General features: G+C 42.1%; 1 protein-coding gene across 2 annotated transcripts in view; it reads left to right on the top strand.

Annotated features, from left to right (window-relative positions):
* The window catches only part of ARHGAP20 (Rho GTPase activating protein 20), a 55,385-nt gene that overhangs the window by 11,407 nt on the left and 17,993 nt on the right, over positions 1-25,985 (top strand). For both annotated transcript variants that reach the window (XM_030235049.2, XM_030235050.2), the window contains exons 3-6: positions 15,339-15,509; positions 20,522-20,671; positions 22,486-22,527; positions 23,416-23,500. In XM_030235049.2, coding sequence (XP_030090909.1) covers positions 15,339-15,509; positions 20,522-20,671; positions 22,486-22,527; positions 23,416-23,500 — 448 coding nt within the window. The remainder of the gene's footprint in view (positions 1-15,338; positions 15,510-20,521; positions 20,672-22,485; positions 22,528-23,415; positions 23,501-25,985) is intronic.

Raw genomic sequence — 25,985 nt, 5'->3', positions numbered from 1 at the left:
AGGCTGACTGTAATACACACTACATTTTCACCTAAGAATTTTATGCTTTCTGAAGTGTCTTGCTTGTATGGCCCAGATCAGAATTATTTCCAAATCTAGTGTGTGAAAGGATTCTCTCTGCCAGTTGGCAGAGGCTGTGTGGTGGAGAGGACCAAAAAGGGGAATCCATTTCTTTATTCTTCAGTAAACAATGCTTATCCTACACAACAGCTGATGGATGCTGCCTCAGTTATGTCTGTCCTCTGCCTGTGGCATCAAACAATTTAGCTGCTTCTGTTGTTTTCAACAGAAGTCTGTGGCCTTTGTGAGAGGTATTGGGTGAAGTCTGAGGACTCTCAAGTCAGAGAAGGTGATTTTGTAGCTTCAGAGTCTTTTAGTTTAGAGTGTGACGCTTTGGATGGTGTTTATTATTGTTCACAGGAGCAGCAATTCTCACCTGTGCCTGACTTCCTTGTTTGGCTGTGCAAAGCACATTCCTCTTCATCACCAAACTGATGGATGAGTTTGATCTTTCCACTCAGTTTGTCGTGTAAATGCTTAACTCTGGTGAAGTGCTTTCTCTGAAGGAGAGCTGAAGAGCAACAAAATGACTTCTCATGTTTTCTAATCTCCTCCAAATGTTTTACCTCAGACCTGTCTCTGCTCTTAGTTCTTATAGACACAGCCAGCCTGCAAAATCTATCATTCTTCTCTGGCAGTGAGCCTTAATACTGGGACTCCATAACACTTACTTGTTAATGGTTGATTAATGATTTGTAGATAATAAAGCTCCTATCTGAAGTTAACAAACATCTGTGAGGGATTTATTTGAATACTCTCACCTCAGCAGCTGGCTCACCTCAATATTTGTTGAAATTAATGAACAAGTGCAAAGTTTAAAAGGGCAGGAAATACTTAGAAGCCGAGTCAGTTTGTATTTTTGTACCACTTTATATGTCAGGTGTCCCTGGTTTATATACAGGGCACTTTCATAAAATGTAGTGGCACTTTGGACAGACTTACTCTGGGGCATTTTAAAGTTTATTAATGCTGTTTAGTCAAAGAAACCATTGTGACATCTGGAGATGGCTATTTAGCATTCAGAGGACTAGGGTTTTCGATGGTAGTGTTATGGTAGCTGTGATGAGCCAAGGATGTGAGCAAGACAAGATGGTCTAACTGGAAAAAACAGTGCTTGTTTGTGCCATTGTCCTCCTATGCAGTTCTGAAAGAGAAGCAAGTCTGAAAGTCTTCTGTGCTTAAAAGCTTGTCATCTTTTTCTCCAGCTGTATCATTAAACCCATCATTTGGTTTAATGAACGTTCAGCTTTCATTACAAATCTTGCCTTGCCTTGTCAGTCGTACAGAAGGAGTCACATGATACTTGGCCTATAGAAGAATTCTAGGATGGCTGTATGGCGTGGTGGTGCACAGAAAGGAAACCTTGCTGTGATCCATGCCTCACTTGACTTGCACCTGCAGGCAGAAGACATAGTAAATAGTACAGATATTACAGTGGAATTTGGGCCCTTACATCCAAGAGATGAAGATATGCAGGCCACTGTTGCGACATTTTTTTGGTTTCTCTTGTTTTTTTCCCGGTACAGCTTCTTTTTCATCACAAAATTGTGATGAATAGCCATGTAAAGACTCTTCACATCATCAGATGTACTCTTTGGAAGCACTTTGAGCAAGGTTATTGTAGAAATACATTGGAAAAGTAAGCTTTTGGTATTTTTCTTGGCTCATTTTCAAGTGCAGAAAAAATTAATTTGATTGTTAACTCCGTTAATGTGTATGAAATCAGCAAAGGGTTTGGGGTAGTTTAATTTGTCCATGGACTTGTTCCACAGTTGTAATCTTCCTCTTACTTTTTCTTGGTGTCTTTTAGTGAAACCTGCACAACTTAATCATACAGTTCAGTGCAGTACAAATTACATGCTTGAAACAGAAATGTCTGAAGCCTGGATTTAAAGCCTCGGGTATTGTCATCTCAGATAATTGACACAGAATAATAAAGACTTGTTTCAAGTAAAATTTTCAGCTTTTGTTCTGCTGTCACTCAAAACAATTTTCACATGAGACAAAACCTGAGTTTTGCTCCACATTGGTGGTCTTCTGCGTGCATCTCTAATATTTCACAGGGACAGCCAAACTCTGCTGCAGCTGCCAGCAGCTTCCCCTTTTCTATTGCACACCTCAACAGATCTCTGAAGGTGATATTTTTACATGCTGAAACCAAGTAATATAATCTCACAATTTCTGAGTCTGGAAGACCATTTATAGATCTGTGTCTCCACACATTAAAGGTGTTAAAATACTGAAAATGGCACAACTCTTTTTTACAGTATGAAGAGTGTTTATGATATTATTTTGGTGTAAGCTGGAAGCACAGGCTGTTTTAAAAAAAAATCCCAAAGGAAAAGGAAGTTCCTAAAATGTTACTTCTACTCAATTTTGTTATGTGGCTTTTATGGTTGGAAAAGTGGAAGGTAAAAACTGGAGATTCGACAAGTTTCCAAGGTGTTTCCTCCCCTTGTTTACATAGAGGTAATGTTATGCCATTCACAGAGAGGCTGTTCTTCCTTCTTTCAGTGCACAGTAAGTGATTCTGGCATGTCATCTTCTAGGGGTCCTGTGCCAAAGGCTAAATATCCCAGATAACGAAGATCATATGTGTAATCTAGTAATACATTCCACTTGGCGCGAGGCAAATACAGAGTGTTCCCGGAGCCTTGGACATTGTGTTTTCAGGGTTTTAGTCAGAAGAAATGTGGATGATCCAAGCTACGGGACTAGAAGAAGACAAAAAATAGAGACTTTTAATAAATGTAAATTGCCAGAAGGCCTTAACTGTTTTTCATGGGGAAGATGGGTGGTTGGTGTTTCAGGTAAAACTGATGGCAGGGACGAGGGGGATGAAAGTTCATTGCGAGTAACCAGCTCGTTATACAGATATTCCAGCTGAGATAATTCTGCTCATTCTTCAGTCATTTCCATGCAGGTGAATAACCTTGCCTGGCAGTGTAATCCCTGTGAGGCAGGTTGGGCTGGCAAGGCAATGGAGGGGCAGCGCGGGGCCCTGGGCCTTGCGCCGCGGCCGTTTCTACCTGCTCCCACAGCATGAGGCCCTGATGCAGAAGCTCGCCTGCTCGCTCTCCTGTCTGCCTGTCTGGAGGTGGGTGAGGCTCTTGCACAGCCCCCAGGCACCGTGGCAGCGTTTGCTGGAGCGTGGGCCATGGATGGCACCTCCCTGGCAGAGGCCACCCATGCCAGGCAGAGGAGCGGCACCCTGGGCCAGGGCCGCCATGGCCTGGCCGGGCGATGGTGCCGCTGCTGGCGGGGACACAGCTCAGGGTCGGCCCTGGGGTGGCACGGGACGGGCAGCGCCTCACCAAGGAGTTTGCAGAGCTGTGAGGGACAAAGGCCGTGCCGTGTGTGCCTGCCAGTTTCCAGGTGTGCCTTCCACATGTGCTCGGTGGGAATTTGCCTCCGGAGCAGCTGCAAGCCGCCAGCAGGGAGAGCTGGGCTCAGAAGCAGAGCAGGAGTTGGCCTGGACAGGTACGATCCCAGCTGGCTCCAGCCTGTCATCTGAACTGAGTCTCCTGTTCCTACAGACTCAGTACCAAAGCAAATGAAGGTGTCTTTGCTTCTGGGTCTAATTCTTAGATTTAATTCAGCCTCGAAAAACTTGATGGGGATTTTTCCTGAAGTTTTTCATTTCATGAAAAGTTTTGATGTTTTAACATTTTGTGCGGAAATCTCTGTATGAGAACTGCCCTGGATTTCTCCCCTCAATATGACGTGCTTCCCTATGTAAGGTAAACATATATGAATTTGTAGAAAAATAGTAATTTCTTTTTAACTGCTTTTTTGTATTTAATGCTCTTCCTTTTTAATGGAATTATAATTAAGACAACTTGTGATGATATTCTACAAGTTGTCAGTTTCTAGTATGTCAAATTCATGCTTGATTAAAGCTAATTATAACACTGGAGTGTTGCTTCCTTAAACCATGTGTTTGAACAGAAAAGTTACTTTTATATAATAACAGCTGAGGATAAAATTTTATTAGCTGTTAACAAGGTGAACTTTCTGAGGCCTCAGATGGCCTTTTCACTCAGAGATTGGCAATCCTGCCCCTCTGCTGTGTTTTTTTCTGTTTTGTTTTGTGCGAGTGTATGTGTGCATATGTTTGTTTTTGATAAAACCCCTTGGTTCTTCATTTACGACCTACAAACTGGCTTTAAGCGATGTTTGTACATCTGGAGATCAAAATGAGCTGCGGCTCTCGGAGATATGCTGCTTTTTTATTAAAAGGAAAGGACTAGAGGTAAGAAGGAAGGCTTGGAAGCAGGGTTTTGGAGGGATTGGAGTTTAAAGAAGGGTTTAATTTTACAATAAATGCCAAATAGTTTAACACCAGCGCCTTAAGCCGATTCCCTTTTGGAGAGAATTGTGGCACTATGAAGACAGTGAGGGGCAGTGCTCATCAGGATGAGTGCAGGGCTCTGCTTGTCCAGATGTCTCAGTGTCCACATGTGCTTTTGGCTGCAGCCCATTTAAAGGACTTTTTGGATTAGGCCTTGAGGTCTGGCAGAAAGCAGCTGTTGTCCAGCCATTGTGTATGGCTGATTTTAGACAGTAAAATCTCTGCCAAGTGACAGTCTGGCCAAGCAGTTTGGGCAACAGCATACCTGAGGAAATCACAGACCAACTTGCTCAGTCTGCTTTGTGATCATTTGTCTTGTGTAAACAAGCAGAAAGGCTCTAATGATGTGCAGGCTGATGTGCAGCCTCTGGTGCTCCCACCTCAGACAAGGGCCAGCGTTAAATACCCTTTGGACTCTCCATGGCATTACTTCTCCTGGTCCAGCTGTGTCCTCGTGATGCACAAAGCTGCTGCTGAGGGGTTTTGATCACATTGTGGGAGTAACAGTCTGTATTTAGGTATCTTTTGTGCCCACTCTTTACTGTTTGGGTGCTGGGGGCTAGATCCAATGAAGGATAATAAGCCTCAGGGGCAAGACTCTAAAACCCATGACAGAAAGACATCATCTCAGAGGCTTCCTGACCTCTCAAGTGCCTCTGTTATTTAGACACTGTCCTGCTGACCAGACAGCTTACCAAACACCCGGAGTTTAGCTTTTGCACATGCCAGTACAGTATAACTGTTGGCAGCACTGAGCAGGTAATTATCATCAAAAGGCACAGAGATGTGGGCGATCCTCTAACAGCTTTTTTTCCCAGCTCAGATCACTAGTGGAGTAGGAACCTTTGACTAATCTGCCTGAGTAGCTCTGTGAAAAACTCGTTGAATAAATAGGTGGGCAGTGTGTTATGGGAGAGCAAACAGGTGCAGGTAGCTCCATGCATGTTCATAAGGAATCTGGGTCACTACACTTGCCATACCTGGCAGCAGCAGGCATATTAAGTAATCTCTTCACTGTAATAGGATAATTCTTGTGCTGTAGTACAAGTATCAAAATATAATTCAAAGCCCTGGAGGCAAAGCAAAGCCAGATTTGTTCCTGTTACAACTGGACGGGTGAAGTGACAGTCCTGTCTTCCATGTTGGCACCCCTGTTGGTCATCTCTCTTAGAGAAGGGGTTCTTACAAACTGCAGCCAATACAGGGGCCGAGCAGATCCTCTCTGCATGTCTGTGGTGGGGCTTTGTGGAGTTCACCCCAGTGTGTCCCACAGTTCGTAGACTCATAGGATGGCTTGTGGTGGAAGAGACTTTGAAGATCGTTTACTTCTAAGCTCCCTGCCATGGGCAGGGACACCTTCCACTAGACCAGGCTGCTCAGGGCCCCATCCAGCCTAGCCTTGAACACTGCCAGGGATGGGGTAACTGCAGTTTCTCTGGAAAACCGGTGCCAGTGCCTACCACAATCACAGTATAGAATTCTTCCTAAGATCTAATCTAAACCTACCTATTTGAATTGCTTCTTCAGTAACGGGAAAATCTGAGTTTAAAGGGGAAAGGGCTATTGAGCAGTGAAACTTTGAGAGACCATGAGCAGCCCCACTGGTATTACCCAGTGATTGAGTGGGGTGACTGACAGGCAGTGAACCCAGGCAGTCAAATAGAAAATGCCATTTCCCTGTTGAAAGGACATGGTCACACCCGTGCCATACTCTTGCCCATCTGAAGCATGTGTGACACAGAGCTGGAGATGTTAGGGTCAGCAGAAACAGGTAGGCTCACTGACAACCATTCATGATGGTCCAGAAGGGGTTTCTAAAGATGTCCACACCAGTCTTTTTACCTCATGTGCACATCAGCTTTAAGCTACCTGTTTCTGTAGAGATCTGCAGAATGTCCAAGCTATTTTGGTGACCCAGAATTCCTGGCTGTTATATGACATGTGCTGAACTCTTGTAATACACTTTACAAGAAGATAACTGAAAACACCTTTTGAATAAAAGGTCAGTTTCATCCATGAGGTAAGTCAAAGTCAATGGAGTTGAGCCAGGCTTTTAAATGTTCCAGTTGTGATTAGGTCGGATTAATTCTCCTAATTGCAATTACTACTTCTCAAAAAAGTTAAGGTAGGACAAAAACTGTATCTCTTCAGCCAACTAAAATAATACTGGATCTCCTAGTGGGACTGAGATCCCAGAGTACTCCTCTGTATGTCTCCTCAGAATGGGTAGGAAGAAGCTTGGTTGGTAGTAGCAAAGGTAGCCTGTGCATCCAGGCTTCTTGGAGGCCATGAGAAGCTCCAAAAGCCCAGACATCCATGGTGCAGAACTGTAGAGCTGGGGTGTTAGGTTTTGGGCTTTTCTTTGCCTCAGTTCATCCTACTTTTTTTTTTTTTTTTTCCTTTTTTTATTTTCTTTATTATCTTTTTTCCCCCCAAAGGTCACTTTTTTGTGACTTTTTTTTTTTGGCCTGAACAATAAGATCTCTGTTTGGATAGACAGTGCCTGGAATGGCATTTCCCTCGTGCAACTGCAAAGAGAGAGTAACTCAAGGTGGTGCTGCTATGTCAGTCAGTAAAAGTGAGTGGGAACTGCAGTGGGGAACAGAGGATTGATTCTTCCAAAGGCCAAAAAGCTTTTATTGACTTCTGCATGTGAATGTGTCCTCTTCCAAACGTCTCCCTTGCTCAGGGGGCCATAGACCAAAACCCCTTGAACTTGCTGACTGACTGGAGAACACCCACACTGCAAGAGCTTTTCAGCAGGATTTACATCACTTGCCCTAAATTGTTTTCTGGTGGAAATAGGCAAAATATGACCAAAACGTGTGGTGCTAATTTATACCGATAGAAAATTTTGCCCTTGTGTTAAATTTTCAGAGTAAACACCTTGCAGCTGTTTATTAAAATAAAACAAAAAGCCTTGGAAGCAAACCAAACCACAAGCATGTTTCCTGTCTCCAGCCTCCACGCTGTGGTGCATGCTTGCTCTGCAGAGAATTGTGTCCTTTTGGCTATGTAAAAATTACTTAAGTGCAGCTTTGTTTACAGTTAAGCTGCCAAGCTTCCATCCTGAAAAGTGTGAGGATTTTGCTTTAATGATGCATTTTACCCTACAGCTACGTGATATTTTACTGCCAGACTGCAGAAAACTAGTCTGGTATGTGCCTCAGCACCTGAAACATTTAGTGCAAACCATCACCTTATTCTCTATAGTCATTTTTATTATGTTTCATAAGGTTTTGACATCATGCAGAGATGATACAAGACAATTTTTAGAATCCTATTATAATTTAAGTTGGAATATTTTTCTCAATATATATTGCATTAAAATGTGCACACTGAGTTTTAGAAGCAGAGGAGTGATATCGAATGTCATAAATAAAAGTTTTAACCTTGATTTCTGCCCTAAAATGTAAATTAGTCTATTTATCTGACTAAAACTTGCTCCCAGTCTCAATTAACATATATCTTCCTTCCATTGTTCAGGCTTGTGCTTGCCCTGCCAGTGCTGGAGAGTGGCTTCCAGCACATTTGGTGTGTGACCCTGCTGGGACTCACTGCTTGATCTTGGGTATAATCTTCTGAGGTCCGGCTGCTTGCCTGCATAGAGTGAGGACAGCCCTGTGCTGGAAGCTGTGAACTGAGGCTGATACTTGCTCCAGGTTAGAGGAGTCCCTAGGAGATCCAGAGGCACAGTCCATAAGGGAAAATGCAGGGGCGAGGGTTGACTGGCCCGTATTTTTTCAAACACATTACATGTAAAAAAGAAGCTGCAACCAGTAAAGAACACTTGTAAAGTAGAATCAGGCATTGTAAAACTTAGCAACTAATGCTCTTTGAAAAACCAAGCAGATCTCACTTGTTTCATGGTACAAAAGCTACTGTACCCGCAACGGTGATGGCCTAGGGGACTTTAAGGAGTGCTGCAGAAAATAGACTTGCTATTTCTGGAATACTGCGCCATTTTTACAAAGTGCTGCTTTAACTGCATAAAATTTACCAAAGATAACAGCATACAAACATGCCCAGCATCCTCAGAACAAAGCTCCCTTGGCATAGCAGGGATCAACTGACAGCAGATTTTCAGAAATGGATTGGCAGCCCATGTGATTAAGAGAGTTTCATGCTTGTTTATTAAAGTCCCTTCTATAAATAGTCCGTGTAAGTTTACAACTGCATACTAGCTTTGTGCTGGCCCACATCTTACCTACCACCTTCCTGGAAAACACTCCTACCCTCCAAGCTCATATTTTTAATGCTTTCTTTCGCCCTCCAAGTCTCATTATTATTTATTACAATAAAGTGCCATACAAATGTAGATAAGGTGCATATTCAGGATCACAGAGATTTGATGTGGGCAGATCCTGAGCACGTGGGTGGCTCACCGAGGGCACTGGTTTTGGTTCAGAGGCAGTGACAGAAAGGAGCAGTTAGCACCTTTAAAAATGCAGAGGATTTTATATCTCTATCTCTATATATATCTATAGCTATATATATCTGCCTGCCTAAGTAGAGCTCTGAGCTGCAGAATGCTCTGTGTGGGTGAGCCTTGTCTGTGTTACCTCGTTCATGGCAATGGGAGCTGTGGATGCTCGTCCCTGGGACCAGCAGGGCTTTGCCTGGTGGTGCTGAACAGCCAGTGGAGATGGAGCAGGCTGGACTGAGCAAGTCATGGGAAATGGGCATGGCTGTTGGCATCCCTGTTTTCAGCTCCTTTCTCCATCTATAGATAGTTTGTGCCAAGCCAGAACTGTCACAAGGACATCTCCAGATAACAGCGTTATTGAGGAGTACCATGTTGTATCTCCCTGTTTCTTCCCTTTTCCATCTACAGCTGGGAATGATCAAGAACTTTCCATCTACAGCTCAATGATTAAGAACATTTGAGGGAATGGTCAAGAACTTACACAGGGCTTTGCTTGTTCCTCAACTGTTCTTCAAAGACAAAGCCCCTTGCTGACAGATTTTGGAGGACTCATTAGGAGTTTAAGGGTCAGAGTACGAGGCACAGAAAAAAGTGCAAATACTGTTACTTGATTTCCAGTATAAGCTTTATTAAGAAATTGGAGGTACTTACCCTCTAGATCTTGCTTGCTTTTGGGGGTATCTTTGCTGGTCACAAATTACATGTTTTCCCTGATTGATAATCCGTTTTGGCAACTATCCATAATGTGGGCTGAACTGTAGACCTTTCTTAGGGTGCAGATAGCTGCTGTTTTCACTAGCCTTGAAAGGATGTGGGTAGCTCCTGCTTCTCTCAGTGGGCTGCTCTAGCCCAAAGCTATGATTCAGTGATGGTAAATACTTTACTGAGAGACACTAATTTGAAAGTTCATTGGCTTTATTATTCCTAAAGGATAAATTGCTTATTCTTTAGAGCCATGCCAAACTGGCCTTTGAGGTATACAAAGTAAGTCTGATATCTCTGAACACTGTGAGGAAGGTTAGCAGATGCTCTGCTTGGTGGCTTCTCTAGCCTGTAGCCAAAACAAGGTTAGATTTATGCTGCAAGCTGCAAGCTCTATGCCTGTAGGCAGATCCTCTTCACTGTCTTCATAAATGGCTTGGACACAGGACTTGAAGTTACACTTACATCATTTTGCTGATGACACCAAACTGGGAGGAACTGTTGCCTCCCTGGAAGGCAGAGAGGCCCTGCAGAGAGACGTAGGCAAATTAGAGTCATGGGCAGTCACCAACTGCATGAAGTTTAACATGGGCAAGCACTGGGTTTTGCACCTGGGATGGAGCAGCTGTGGATGTATGGACTGACTGGGGAGTGAGACAACAGACCAGGAGAAAGGGATCTGGGACTCCTGGTCAATGACAAGTTGAATATGAGTCAGCAGTGCCCTGGCAGCCAGGAGGGCCAAGCATGTCCTGGGGTGGATCAAAAGCAGCATGGGCAGCAGGTCGAGGAAGGGGATTCTCCTCCTCTGCTTCACTCGGGTGAGATCCCACCTGGAGTTCTGTGTCCAGTTCTGGGGTCTTCAGCACAGAAAGAACTTGAACCTGTTGAAGTCAGGAGAGAAAACCCATGAAGATTACCAGAAGAATGGAATACCTCTTGTAAGAGGAAAGGTTGACAGAATTGGAACTGTTCAGCTTGGAGAAGAGCTCTGAGGAGACCTTAGAGCAGCCTTCCAGTACCTAAATGTGGCCTGTAAGATAGGTTTCCTTAAGGGGTGTGAAGATACCCCATGCATGGAAAGATTCAAGGCCAGGTTGGTCAGGGCTCTGATGTAGAGGAAGCTGACTCTGCTGTTTGCAGGGGTGTTGGACTAGAAGACCTCTAAATGTCCCTTCCAATCCCGGCTATTCTGTGACTCTGTGATTGAATGGTTCTCATGGGTCCCTTCCACCCTGGGATATTCTGTGTCTGTGATTGATTGTATGAAAACTGGTAAGAACTTCTGGTCCTTAATTGAGTTGCAGCACCAGTGGAGGCATGCAGAATTTATACCTAGAGTACATATTTGTGAAATGAGTGTAGGCCAAGTTGTTCACTGTAAGAGGAATTTGGAAAGGTATTACAGATGTGTTAGACATACCAAATGCAGCCTCACACGTGGCTGGGCTAGTTCAGGTTTCAGCCTTTTGAACAGCTATCATTTGACTGGTCTGCTGATGAAAAGGTGAATTTCTCACCTACATCTTGAGAAGGACTTCAGAGTTTAAAAAGAGAAATGGCATTTTATTTCCATAGGTATCAGTCATGCAGAGAGCACTGGTGCTGCATCGTAAGGGGAAATTGACTTCTGTGGCTGCAGAGAGATCATCAGTGGAGGAAAGTTCTGGCAGAGAACCATAACCAAAACAATGGAGTGAGGTTTAGGGTGGAGCATGAGCAGTCTGTGAGAAGGATGTCATGTAGCTGAGATACCTGCAGCAGCTCATTCCAGCTTAGCTACCTTGGAACAGGTTGTTCCCCTGAGGCATCTTAGAGCTTAATCTAAACCAGTGATAGGCTGAAGTCATCATCAGCTGAAGTCAGGGGAAAGCTTCCTATTGGAATAAATGACATTTGGATCATGGATTTAGTAGCCACTTAGCATGAACTGTTCAGCTGTCCTTCAAAACATATTTTCTTTCATTGTTTTTGCAATAAACAGAGAATAAAGCTGACATCTCCTTTAATACCAAGAATAAACATTTTGTGGGTGATGCCATTCAGCTTTATTGGAAACTCCAAGGAAGCTCTTCAGGGGGAAGAAGTATTTTTTGTGTTTCTGTGGTTTCTGGTAAATACAGGATCAATGAAGTGAGCTCTGATGTTTGCTTTCACACCGAATGCAGCCAGGATGTGTTTTTCAGTATTTGGCTGACTGCTGTAGATTTCACCCTCCTATGTTTCACCTACAAAATTGCTGTGGTCTTTTAAATCATAGTGTCTTTTGAATAGGCACAAAATAACTAGTTTGATTAATTTGAAAAATAAGAGGTATAAAAATTTATGTTCCGGAAACATCCAGATAGAAATCTTCAATTATCTTTCTACTAACTTCATCCAGCACAGTGATTTTAGTATTTTCCTGAAGAGCTTAAGAATATCTCTGTAGATATCCTCCAATTACAACATTTTGTACTTAGTTAAAATCCCACATGGAAATTTCAGACTCCCCAAAGTAGTACTCTTAGAAAAAAAGGTTCACTTAAGACTGGAGTTTTATAATGGCAATGCCATTGAAACATCAGTGTCAGCCTTGCTTCCTCACAAAATGGATCATGGCTGATTGCTGGCTCTACAGGATCCCCATCTAACCCCAGCTTTCAGGAATCAGTTCACAGTTCCTTCTTCACAAACCTGGATAACAACTTTTTTTTTCTTCCAAAATGGAAAGATGTTACTGTGTGGGTTTTTACTTGTGCTAATCATAAACTGATTTTTAGGGAAGCACAGGAAAGGCAGAGAGAGCCCTACATCACTGATTTTCATTTTTTATTTATACCACAAATCATGTTGACCTGACTTTTGTCGAATTTTATTGAAAGGAATTTTCAAAGAATCAGTATTTACGTACTTAGCACTTTTTCAGAATTAGACCCATCTAATGGCCAGAAAAATCATTGAGCCATTAAAAACTGAACTGCAAAAATACTTCTCTCATATAAATCCCCATGCCTGAGGATATTGCTGATCTGCATTTTCAGTGTAACAACACTTGGGTTTCATTCATGTCTTGTAACAAAGGAACATTAATTGAGAGGATCAAAAGCCTGCTTTCCAAAAGACATTTTCGTCACTGCTGACATGAATTTCCTCCATGTTCCTTGTTCCTGGGGCGTTAGAATATTCTGGCTAAATTAATGGCTTTGATTTTTTTTTCCACTTTGAAGTAAATACTGGCACTACTTTTTTTTTTTTTTTTTTTTTTTTTTTTTTTTTTTTTTTTTTTTTTTAATAAGGCTTATCAGGTAAGGTCTAATATTAGTGTATGTAAGACTGCTTGTTAGAATTCAGCTGACAGATGTGCTTGAAAGGCACTGGCTCAAAAGACAGTTCAATTTGCTTGACCCTTCTGGCATTACTAAACTTTCTACACCTTCATCTGTGTACCAACGTGGCAAAGATTTTCCTTAGTTTAATTTGAGGGGCTCCTGGGCTTATGAATCATGATGTAGAAAATATATAAATAGGAACAATCAAACAGAATTGCCTATATGGAGACATAAAAGCCAGACCTTATGATTGTAAGAAAGCTCACAGCAGTGTAACATGAAAAGGGTTTTCCTCACATTTGTTGTTACTGGGTTCAAGCACGCGTGAGTGTATTACTGATTTAATCTTTGAGGTAAAAGCCATGCATGGCTTTCATGCAGGTGGACTCATCAGCCTTCCTGAATTCTGCTTGAGTTTCTGTGCCAAGTGCTACTGGAGTCCCAGTTACCCGACAATCATTGATGAGCTGGTGAGGTGGCAATTTCTAGTCCCATGGGAGTGGCAGGGTTGGAGAGGTGCTTGTTCCCCTGGCTCCTGTAGTTGGCCACACAGTGTGTATCCCTGTTGTGCTGGACCAAAATTCCTCCCTCTGCTTTAACCTCCACACTTCTGGACCCCCCTTCTGCATAGGAATAACTTAGGTTTTCATTATTCATTCTGTAAGTCATTCCTCTTCTTTCTCTCTTACCTAAAGGGTAAGTAATGAAAGACAAGATTAAGACACAGTTTAAGACAAAATAAGTTGAGGAATTCTTTTAAAAATTGAAGACTTCCAGCCATAAAGGGGAATCCAAGGCCTTCCCAGCAGGTAGGGATCCTTGCCAGCTCTTTATACATCAGTGAAAGTGTGTCCTGCTAATGTAGGCCAATCTTGGAGCTTATCCTTTCTCTCCCAGCTGTCAGGATTTCCTAAATAACTTTCTGCATAATCCAGCCACGAGTGTCAAAGAGAGGAGGGTCATGAGTCATCCAGGCTCTAAGAGAGGTACAAGGTTCATGACCTTCTTTGAAGGTTTCCTGTGCTTGCTCTTGTTTTCTTTCATTTCTCCCCCCATTTGTTTCGTGACTTTCCCCGTATAAGCTCCATTTCTTCTCCCAGAAAACTCAATAGGTGTTTGTCATCCATTCCAGTGGGACCAGGAGTAAACTGGAATTGCAAAGTTGTTCACTTCAGCCTGCCCTTGCCAAGCTGATCCTGCCAAGTGTTAGTGTAATTTTTTAACAAGAAAAAAACAAAGTAAATATATTTGAATAAAAATTGAACTGATTTATTTTGCCAGAGGGAAATGGTTCATTTGGAGGTATCTCTTGGGAAAGAAAATAATGGCAAAGTTGGATTTTAAAATAGTGAGTAAAGATACTGATCGTACCTGGATTTAATCCAGAAATTCATTATTTACGGTACACCAGGAGTATAGGAGACCCAGGTTCAGTTCTCTCATTTTAGTGTGAGAACTAGAGGCCATGCCTCTGGCTTTCCAAGGAAGAGCCTGACCTGCTACAAGCTACTAGGGAACCCTAGAGAAAGAGTGTCCTCCTCTCAGACCCTCACATTCATTTTGTTTGGCTCCATATAAATGGTCATTTGTTACAGCAAGGCTCGGAAAGTAGGGATATCCTGTCTGGATGAGTAAGCTGACCATCATGCTAGAGAAAATCTATTTCTGCTTCAATAACTGTTCATCTGCTTTATGTAGAACACTTAGATCAGGAGAGTTTGAGAGAATCATGTTTCCACCCTGTGCTGCAACTTACTCAATACCTCCTTTGAAAAGATCAGTGTCTTCCAGGAGAGAGCCTGGTATTTCCCCCACAGGCTTGGGTTAGGATTACCCAGGAGCCTCAGATGAGCATAGCTGTGCTCCAGCCACACAACCAAACCCTGTGGCAGGAGCTTATTCAGTGCTTCTGGTTGTGTGCTGGGAGAAAGGCTGAGCAGCCTTCTCGTGTTGCATCTAGTACATCGTGTGTCTCTAGCAAGGTTCAGCAACACCTTATATTTGTCATTGTTTCTCAGTCATTTCTGTAAATGGCTTTGAACCCTGAGTATGAGTCCTACTCTGATCAAGGTGAGTGTGCAGTTCTCTGTTCATCGTGCATTATGTGTCCTCTCTCTATTTGGAGAGCCTACAGGAGATGAAATATTTTCTCTAAGATTTCAATACAAAGGGAAACAAATACAAATAGCAAAAATGGGGAGGGCTGTGCTGTGTCTATATTATTGTCCTTTGCTAAATGCTACTCATGCTAAATGCTACAGATTTTACAGCTTGGGCTGTAAAGGTTCAGTGAGGACAGTCCATAACAGATTTTGTGTCAGAATCTGACTGCTGAATTATCCTCTAAGTGCCTCTCACCTTTCACTGAAATGTGGTCAAATAAATTACTTTTTGGCAGCAGGTATAGGAAGTCTCTGCCTGGTTCTCACTCTCAGGCAAGCAGCTGATTTGCTTTCCTTTATTTGGTTTGTTTTATGTCCTTTTTCAGGGAAGGCTGCTTGTCCCCCATCAGCCCAGAGTCATGGCCCCTTGTGCAGTCATTCATATGCCACAACCGAATGCTCATCCTGGACGGCCACGTGCAGCTGAAGACGAGTCTGCAAACCCAGGAGCGACACCTTTTCCTCTTCACAGACCTTCTGGTTGTTGCCAAGTCCAAGTGAGTAAGGCCCCTCAGGCACTGCTCCTGCAGAGCAGACCTTTTCTTCAGTGGAGCATAGCATGGATTTCCAGAATGCTTTTACAGTTGCAGATCTTCCCTAAATCATAAGGAAACATTTTATTTTGATAAAAATAAAATCTTTGTCTCCAGGGATCTTTGAAAGTCTCATAGCCATAGAGGAATTTCAGGATGCAGCATTTTATGGAAGTATCAGATGTTCTTTGATGTATTTCTTGTTTACTGTTATCTTCTCCACTTTGGGAGTGCAGTGTCACAAAAGACTCATTGGCGCTCAGCTATGTCCAATGTGCTACCTTCAGCTTCTTGTTTTTGACAGGTCATCTTCAGTCCTGTGGGGTTTGGATAACACCAGTGGTTGTGTTGTAGAGGGATTAGAGGTTTTAACCCTTACCTGGAAGCTGCTTTGATACACACCAGGGATGAGCAGCTGTATAAAAATAGAGATTGCAGGCAGCGCTGCAGTGTCTGTCTCTGTAGGTTGTCCTGTGCTAGAAGGAGCATGGGGAAAGGGAAGCTATGCTGAGCAGTCTGGGTAATGTTCATGTGTAATCAGGCTTGCTGTTGAGCTCTGATTATTCACTCTACCATTCACAATTAAATCACATTTACAAGCTGTGTCGAGCATGCCAGCTTCATGCAGCATTTGTGGTTTAAGGCAGTTTTAGAGGGTGCTTTCACTAGTTGTTATGGGTTATGGAGAAATAATAATAAAAAATCCTGATGTAGCTTCACTCTCTGTTAGGCACTGTATTGTGGTTTCACAGGGTGGGCAGTCTCAATGTGAATTCTGGGCTTTTGTGTCGTTTTGCTTAAGCAATTATTTCAGGGGCTTCTGGGAAAAGCCAGAAGAAGTCTGTGTTTTCTGTAGAAATCCGAGCTGTGTCTGTTTGAATCACACATAGTAAACATAAGCCCCCCAGCTGAACTCCCTCACTTGATGTGGTGTGACAACACAGAGTATATTTTACACGAAACACGTTCCGCTATGGGTGGGTGGAGAACATAAGGATGTTTAGGGGAAATCTTGGTGTTCTACCAGCACCAGCAGCAACAGCATTGTTACTGTATTGATTTTGTTTTGTTGCTGGTTTAGGCTGGAATTCATCTCACCTAACTGTCTGGATTCCTCTTACAGTCACTGAGGCAAAACCAGCTCCTTACTGTGCTGAAAGAGCATTGATAGCTGGGAGTCTCTCTCTCTCTCTGTCCACTGGCTTCATTGGGCATGGTCCATAAGCTTAGCTCCTTATAGTACAGTGAGGAGGGATAAAGCCCCCTCCCTGGTCAGCCTCCCTGCTGAGCACAAGCTGAGTTACAGCCCCTGAGCTGCGCATTACTGCAGGTTTGGCTGGGTCCCAGTGGGACTATTTGCATAGGAAGGCACTAGTTGGTGTAACCGCACAAAAATCTGGTCCCCAGGGAGTAATAACAGCTCCTACAGCATGTGATTTAATGTGGTGAAGAGAAACAATGTTAAAAAAGGTGGAAGAGAACAATTTGTGCTTTTGCATGTGAAAAAGGGGGGGGAGCAAGTCTTTGCTAGAAATGGCAGAAATAGTGTTTTGAGTGATTTTACTTCATGTATTTTAAAGAACTAATTGGGATGTTCTCCCTACAGCTGCCCTGTCAGCAATTAAAGCATCAGAACTGTCACTAATGAATACTATTTAAAAATCAGCATTTTTAAAGCTGTCTCACACTAAGATGCCAATGCTGATTCTTAGAAGGAAAACCCAAGTGTGTGTGTTGCTATGTGGCCGTGACTGTTGACTGCCATTGACTTTCTAATAGCTGGTACAGAGTCAAAGCAGTAAGACTAGGGCAGAATTAGTGATACAGTTGAATCTGACTTAACTTCAGAATTGTTCCTTGTGAATAATTCTGTCTTAAGCAGTTTTTCAGCTTGGGGCATATGAACCCCTAAGGTACCTCTGGTCTAGCTGGCCCTGTGCGGGTGGGAGCTCAGCTGCAGGTGACCAGCCACTTACAAATGGAGCTCATGTACAATCAGGCTTTGGATGGCCAGAAAATGGGGACAGGTTTTTGGTAAAGAGAACAAATATCTTGTGTCCTCTGAGCTTGCTCAGTAAACTGCTTGTACAGGACTGAGCTCCTGCTTAAAGGCAACAAATTGGCATTACTCCCATAGGAATTTTGAGGGGTAAGTTCTCTCCATAACTGGTCCATGTATGACTTTGGACAAGGGGCCTGTGGGTTTGTTTTTTTGCTGCTTTCTAAAAATACCTGAAATACAAACTACTACTGTTTCCTATGATGCATTATACTAGTTTATCAAAAATAAGAATGCTACTTACATGCTGTGCTCCCCTGCTGCCCTGTCCTTCAGTCCCTTCATGTGGGGGTAAGTCACAAATGAATTTATTGAAAGAGTTTGTCTAACTAAACCAAAGTCAAGTACATAAAATGTTATACTCTTTTTTTTTATGTATTGATTTAGATTTCTTACAGAGAGTGTATGTTTTTATTTGGCAGAGTAAATATTTCAAGGATCTGTTAGTTCAATGATGAAGGTGTCTCACATATGTTTTTGTGTGGGAGACACAGAGAAATTGTCTTTTTCTTCTTTGTGATGTGCACCTGCATACATATACGTGCCTTTTAAGGGTATTTTCCTGAAGTGGCTGGACATAGAGATGAATGTCTGAGTTCATACATGGAATAATGGCAGCACTCTCACAGTAGATCCATAAATGCTTTTGTCAGAGAATTCAGTTAAGGAGATTAGCAAATCTGGAGAGGAATTAATCTCCCATCTGTTATCAGCTGCAAGGTATCCAATTGTAAGCAAAAGGAACTGTGTGTACTCTGCAGAGATGGCATAACTTGGGGTGTGCCAGTATCTACAGCATTGGTCTTCATGATTTTTCTATAGATTTCAGTTGATTTGGAATCTGTCTGATATTCACAGTAACATTTGCTAGAGGACTTCCTTAAAAAATATACAATACATTGTTACTGTACCCATTTTTTAAATGTTCTGTCATGTTGCTTCCTTAGCCAGCAATATATTCATTTCTAAAGGTAATGCTTTGGCATTTGAATAGAAGACACACGTTTCACAAATGCTGAGAAGCCATGGATTGCATAAAGCACATGGCAGATAGGGGTAAAATTATACTTCAGGTTCTTTAGATGGTAATGGAGGCTACTGTTTCAGCACCTCTGGAAACCAGGCCACTTGCATACTGATGATAGCTGGAAGCTGTGACTAGGCATGGCAAACAGGGAAGAATATACATCAAGCATGACTGGAGAACATCCTTGTGTTTCTGCCAACACCCTGCTGACACCTGCTACTGGCACTGTAGGGATCTGGCTTTATGGACTGTAAATATTAAAAAATGAAACAGCATGTAGAGTGTTCAGTGTACTGGGTAATGGCAAAAGGAAGTTGAGGAGAAAGGGAGGGTCAGCAGATTGATTTGGTGGAGTCAGACCAGACATCCATTTACTAATATCTACATTAGAATTCACGGCTGTATTTTTTTGTAAATCTATGTTTTCACAATTCATTCAATGATCAGTCAGAATACAGTTATTTTTGTATTCTTGACAGACCTTACTTGTTCCATCATTAACTCATTTGCTAACAAGCATGTTGAAATATGCTCCTGTTCTTTAATTTTTTAAATTTCTCTTTAATTGGGTAGCAAAATGTAATAAAGAGAGGTGAAATGTTCAGCTGATGAGGAGACACCATAGACTCAGGTTTGATAAATACTGATGGTTCTTTCTTGACCTGCCTTTGATGTGCTGCTCTGTCCCACCACACCTGTTAGCACAGTGTCAGCTGGAAAACTCAGACCAGCCAGGTTCATCTATGTCCTCTTTAAAGCCACGAGGTTCAAGTGCTTTCATGTTTCAGACTGAGTTAGTTCAGACTGTCCCAAATCAAATACCTTGTGAATGAGGCTCATCTCAAAGAAGGTAGTCCATGTGTCTCAAAGCCCTAAAAAACTGCTCACCTGGCATATTTATTTATAGAGCACTAATCACCATGGTGCCCAGCACTGTCCCCATCCACATTTGCAACACAGTGGTGAGCTGATGTGCTCTTGGTTTCGGGGAGGGGACACTTCTCCTCCAGCCTTTCCCTGCTGGCCCAGGAGAACCGTAGCTCAGGTAATTCTGCAAGGCTTGAAGTGAGTGGCTCTAGCAGTGCTGCAGAGCTGGATTGACTTTGGGAGTTTTACTTGTGTCTCATGCAGCACTAGCACTCACTAAAACTACAAATGAAGGACCCTTATAAAGAGACATCTATTGGAAGAAAAGAGTTGACGTTAAAATGTGAAATTCTGTACATTTGTCTTTTACTCAGTTGTTTGGTAGCATAAAACATAGGAAGGGCCAAGTTTTTTAAAAATTGGGGAAGATTATGTCTCTTCCTTGTAGATGAGTAAATATTTTGAGAATGTGCAAGGTCTTGGCTTGTTCTCCAAGTGATGTGTTCCTAAAGCTACCATGTAGAAAGTTTGTGAAGGCTGTGTGGTGACCTGTGCTGTAGTTAGACAAATGGCAATTTTCTGCTTGTTCTTTCTTCACGTTTGCTTCATTTGCCCTGGCCCAGTTGTCACTACTTAAACTTATCATCATTTTTGACCCTGAGACTAAGCAATAGAACTGTGTGAAAGGAGAGTCAAATACAAGTGGCAACCTTTGCCTCAGAGCAAGATTTGAAGAGCAACTCTAGACATGGGCAGCTTTCCCCTGAGAAGGGGAATGTCCAGGGATGCCAGAAGCAATCTGTTTATCCCACAAATACAAGATTTGTTGATCCCATTTAAATGAAAAATTGGTATGTTTTTATATTCAACCAGTAAAATATTTTCTTTAACTGAAGCAGGAGTGCTTCTTCTGTCAGCTCCAGTACAAGCCTCACATGTGTCTGAAGAAAGAAAAACTCTAGTTGTTTAATCTGCTGTCTGTGTTTTCATGTGTGTGACACACCTGTGAATTTCCACCTGCAGGTCACACTCTCATTTCAAGCTGAAGTGCCAAGCACGTCTCTGTGAGATGTGGACAGCATTTTGTACAGAAGAGGTGTGTGAAGGCAGCACAGACCCAGACCGGTCCTTTGTTTTGGGCTGGCCCACCACAAACTGTGTGGCAAACTTCAGGTAAGAATTGAGATATATTTTATTTTACAAGTTGTGTAAATGTTTCTAGGCTGACAGGCCATGAGACTTTCACAGATTCATTTCAGCACCAGTGAATGTGGGGAGCAGGAACTTGCTGATTCTCAAACCAGTTCCTTCTACTGCTCTGAGCAAGCTGCCCTCCATACCTCATCTTTCATCTCACCATTTTAAAAACTGAGAAAATACATGATTTAGCAAAGCACTTTTTTGTGCTGCAAACTTGCTTAGTGGAAATTACCTTTTTTTGGTATAACTTGGCAAATACCTTGACTAATTAGTAAGATGAACTACAAATATTAAACAGCCAAGCTAATGAAAGGATCAAAGTATAACAATTTTTAACAGAAGACCATGTATTGGAAGTAGCAGAAAACTTAGAGTGAAATAATGACCTTTGTCCTATTTCTCTTTTTTTATTTCATTGTGCCAGAGAAAATGTCAAAATTCCTCTTAAAGCAGAATCTCTGAATTTTAATATCAAGAAAAAAAATTTGGCTGTCTTTGCAGCATTGACTGTAAGACACATAAGGGCTGTGGAGGTAATTTCAGTGATTAGGATAATTTTAGTCTCAGCAGGAGGGCTCTTTCTTCGCTTTGGATGAGGGAGGGCACCATCCCCCTGAAATCCCAGCTGCTTTGCCTACATCTTAGGAATCACATTTTCTTCTTTATCAACACAGAGCAAAAGCTGGAGTATCTGGCTTAATTTCCACGTCCCATTGTCCATACCTAAGGACAATGTTGTCTACAAATTGCACTCTCCTGAGCTGGTTGTGCTGTTTGTTTTTTACACGTAATAGTCTTGAAACAGAGATGAAATTTTATGTTGCTTTTCAGTTGAAATCTTGCCAGAATTTCAGGAGCTTTGCTCTAAAGACAGTGTGTGATCCTTTATAGATTACTGAAAGTAGTTGCATATGAAAGCAGTAGCTTCAGTCAAAAACAGCCAGAGATTTACAGAAGTGAAATTATTTGATGTCTGGAGGTAAACAGAAAAATCTTAAGGGCCATGTGTGAGTGCATAGATGTCTGTCCAGCAGAACTGAAACAACCAAATCAGAGTCATTTTTTTAACATTTTAAAGTGCATATAAACAGCATCATTGAGTAGGTTTGTAGTTCCCTAAATGCCTGCTGTGTAAATTTGAAAAACTTGATTTGCAAAAGCAGAGTGGGAATAGCAGTTACATCTGGGCTAGGATTTAAATCAAGAAAGTTGAAGCAAAATTAGATTAGATTCCTTGAATTGTCATATTATTAGCTGTATTTTACTGGACTGCTTTTATCCTTTCAAGTATACACGAGATAAAGAGAAATGAGGTAAACCTGGAAATGTCCAAAGTTAAACCCTGTTAAGTACAGTGAGCTTTTATGTACTTTGTGATGTGCTCATAAAACATGTAATAAATAGGAATTCGAGTGGAAAGAAATCTGTGTACCTGAGGAAATACCTTTAAACTTTTGAATTAAGCTTTTTTTTTTTTTTTAAAGTGCCCTCCTCTTCTATTTGGACATTACTTTCAGAGTTCAACACATTTCCTATGAAATTCACTGCTGAATCTTTACCTTCTGTGGCAAAAATGGTAACTGGGGCTTTTGATCTCCCTGGCAGGCTTTTCAGCTGACTTTGCAGGGAAGCAGACTTTTCATTCAAATCTGGATAAACCTTTTAGTTTTTGTAGGTATTTATGAAATTGCAATCAAGAGAAGGTCCATTCCATTGTGGTTTGTAGAAGGGCTGTTTTGGTTCTAGAATGATGGCTGATTTGTCCTGTTTTTCCTTTAATTTTTCAGGTCTGCAGAACAAAAGGAAACATGGCTGTCTGTTTTGCAAAGGTACTTTATTATATGGTCTTTAAAGACACTGGGAAGAGTCCTGGTCTAGACCAGTGATTCCCAAGCTGTGGTGCTTATGCCATCATGATAGATAAGCTCTTTCAAATAGTAAGAAAAAAAAATCTCATGTCTTCTCCCTCAGAAGATGTTGTGTGCTTTATTCAGCAATCCCTGTGCTAGTAGGGAATTGCTTCTCTGTGCTCAGCAGAAAACTGGGGCAATTCCTATCACACATTGCTCCTTCCCAACACAGCAGCAGGAGCCTCTGCCACCATGGCTCTAGTTGAGCCTGTCTTTCCATGGTGGTGGCATTCAGGCAAGCCCAGCTCAGAAACCTGTGCTCTAACCTGTCTGCTGCTCAAGGCTGGCTGTATTTTGTTCTGAAAATACATGCCCAGTGCTGGAGGGTTCTGTTTTCTGGTTGCCCAGTTCTTCTGGTTGAGGCTTGTATCTTTACCTGCTTCTTCAGAGTACCTGGGTTGTCTAAATCATCCTTGCTGGAATGATTTCCAGTTCACTGTTCTCCTGTTCATTCCTTTGAAGTAGTCTGTACTGATGGAACTGATTCCAGTAGGAGTCTGTAGTGCAGACTCAGGCATCACAATGATGGTTAGTTTTAGCTTGATTTATTTTTCCATTTCTTTCTTTGCTGCTTACTCTGGTTTCTGCAATGAACTTCAGTACAAGAGGGCATTACTGGGGGCCACAGTCAGCCTCCCTTCCAGACACTGCTGGATGCTGTCTTGTCCTCAGAGATCTTTCTACTGCAGTACATCTGCAAACAATCTCCTTCTTACCAACTTACTGCTTGATTACTGTATAAAGCTATGTCTTGCTATTTATGTGTGCAATATTAAAAATTTACTTGTTTTGTACTTGTTTTGTCAGTCGAATAAGAGAAGAGAAGGAAAAAGACAATCCTAAAAGCATTCGCCTGACGATAATTGCAAAGGACGTGGGGACTTGTGCATACGTAAGTGTTCTTGAGCTACAGAGGGCTCTAAATCCACATCACCTAGGAGTGCCAGTCACCTGCAAATCCTTTGGATATTGAGAGGTTTCCTTTGGTTTGCAATCTCCTTTAAGGATTCAGCCAGTCTTGGCACAGTCAGCCCTGAAATGTTTGTTCCCTGTCTTTAATACACAATTTCTGTTTTAAGGGCAGTGTGCTTGGTAAGAAATACTGGTTCTGGCACAGGAGCTAAAGACTGTACAGTGTGAAGTCCCAAGGAACACCTCTAGTAGAATTTATACATAAGCATGTCCAGAAATGTCAGTACAGTATTCCCTTTTTTAAATTTTCTTATAATACTTATGTAACCCTTCATCTACCTTCATTAAATTCTGTAAAGTTGCAGTTGTTTTATGGTTTATATTAATCTTAAGTTAGTAAAGTGATGTATAAGAACACCCTGAAATTGCCTTAAGCATGTTAGTCGTCAAATAATTGATTTTAGTGACTTTATAGGCAAAGACTAGATGGTAAAGGAAGGTCACCCATAGTGTGATTTGTACCTTTTTGACTATATAATTTTTAACCTATTTAAGCTGAATTCTAGTATGTCACCAGTTCCATAGAGATACCCTAGCATTCAGTGATAATCAATCCATTCTTCCTCTGCTTTTTGTCATTTCTTTCTAACTGTGCTTGTGACATCTGTCTTTCAAGCTCAGAATCCTAAGGAGCATGGGCAAGGGCATAAGAAATTTTCACAGAAGTTAGATTTCACTGTAAATCTTTCCCCAATAATGACTCTCCACTTAGAATTCTATATTTCCATCAATGTAAACATAAAGGATTCTGCCTTTTTATTTTTTTCTTTTTTCCCCAGAAAATCATTATTAAGGTAAACAATGACAGAATTGCCAGGTTGCTAAGACAAAAGTTAATAAGCAATACTAATAATTGTGACAGTTTAAATGCAGGACTGCAGATTAAGGTCTGCTCAGGTGTAAAAGTCTATAAATCATACATGCACTCAGGTGTTGCAGTCTTGTGCCAGGGTTTGTTGGGGCTTTTTCCAGTGTCTTTTCTCCTTAGCTATAATTAGGTCTTGTGCCATATATGGTCTCTTGATACTGACAGTCCTAGGAATGACACTCTGTAGTCTAGATATTATCAGTAATAAAACAGCAGAGGAACAGATGGAAATTTTGTAATGTACATAGTTCTTATGGTGCTGTGGTTCCTGTGCTACAGCAGCTGGAGACACCCAAGAATTATTTCATTTTTGGACAGTAGGGAAGGCTGAACACAAGGCCCAAACTATATTCTAGCCAAGAGCAAAACTTATGCAAATGTGCTGACCTACTCCTGAGAGCCAGATGTCATTGCTTCTGGCAAATGTTAAATTTTTTATGGTATGAGCGTTCAGATCTGTCCTGAAGCAAGATACACAGTATTCTCACTACTTTCCTTTCATTGCCCTGGCAGCCTGTTACTGCCAGGGTCTTACTCAAAGGTACAGCTCAGATCTTTTTTAAATGCAAACTGTCAGGAGTTTGTTTCACCTGAACATCTTATGGCCAGCATAAAACTGATGTGCTGCAGGGTCAGGGTATTGCAGACTCTCTTGGGACTGGCAGTGAACATCTACATCCCAGCTCTGCTGCCTTCTGTTCTTCAGAGTGGGCCTGGGTGGTTTGTTGCAGTGGGCTTGCCTTGCTCTGCCAAGGCTTTAGTCTGGCCATGAACCAGCTGCAATCCACAAGCTGTGTAGTCCTGGTGGCAGAGCCAAGCCAGCCTCTAGAAGGGGCTCAGTGACACGTGCTTGGTGTGTGGGAGTTGGCTGGGAAGCCAGGCCAGCATGGGTTTGGTGCTGCAGGCGTTGGAGCAGCCCATGGAGCTGAGGCAGAGAGCACTGCCCAGCAGGACAGGAGTTCTGGTGCCAGGCAGCAGGTGCTGAAATCTCCCCCTGGAAAGACATCTGTGGAAAGTGGCACTTTGGCTGACACAGAGCTTGGCACTTGGTGCTGGTCACCATAGCTGGTTAGAAAGTGGGGTCTCTGCTGCTCTGTACTTTTCCAAACTGCCTTTCAGCAGATTCTGGAGGATGCTGGAAAGGTCTTGTTTTAACTGGATGGAACATTACCAAGAGGAAGTGCTTCTGGTACTAAGCCAAGTCTAGCTTTGAGAAATCTATACTGAATATGGGAAAGGTTATGGAGATGAGCAGCCTGCATACAATACTTTCTTACCACAGAGATCTTCAGTTGAAAAGGACAGAAATTAACAATTGATATTTCACTGAAAAAAACTCCCTGAAATGTTTCATTTTTCAAAGGAAACTTCCATGCTTTTAAATTAATCAAACCATCATGTTTCCCTTATGCAGTGTCTAAAAGTGCAGCTAGTGGTTCTGACTTCTTGCGTGTTTTAATGTGGAAGTCATGTTCCAGTAATAGTAATACTCTCTTCTGATTGAGCTGTTGGGGAAGCAGGAAGCAAATATGGAAAG

Source organism: Serinus canaria, chromosome 1 (assembly GCF_022539315.1).
Source record: "Serinus canaria isolate serCan28SL12 chromosome 1, serCan2020, whole genome shotgun sequence".
Classification (NCBI taxonomy): domain Eukaryota; kingdom Metazoa; phylum Chordata; class Aves; order Passeriformes; family Fringillidae; genus Serinus; species Serinus canaria.
This window is presented reverse-complemented; position numbering and strand designations above follow the sequence as displayed.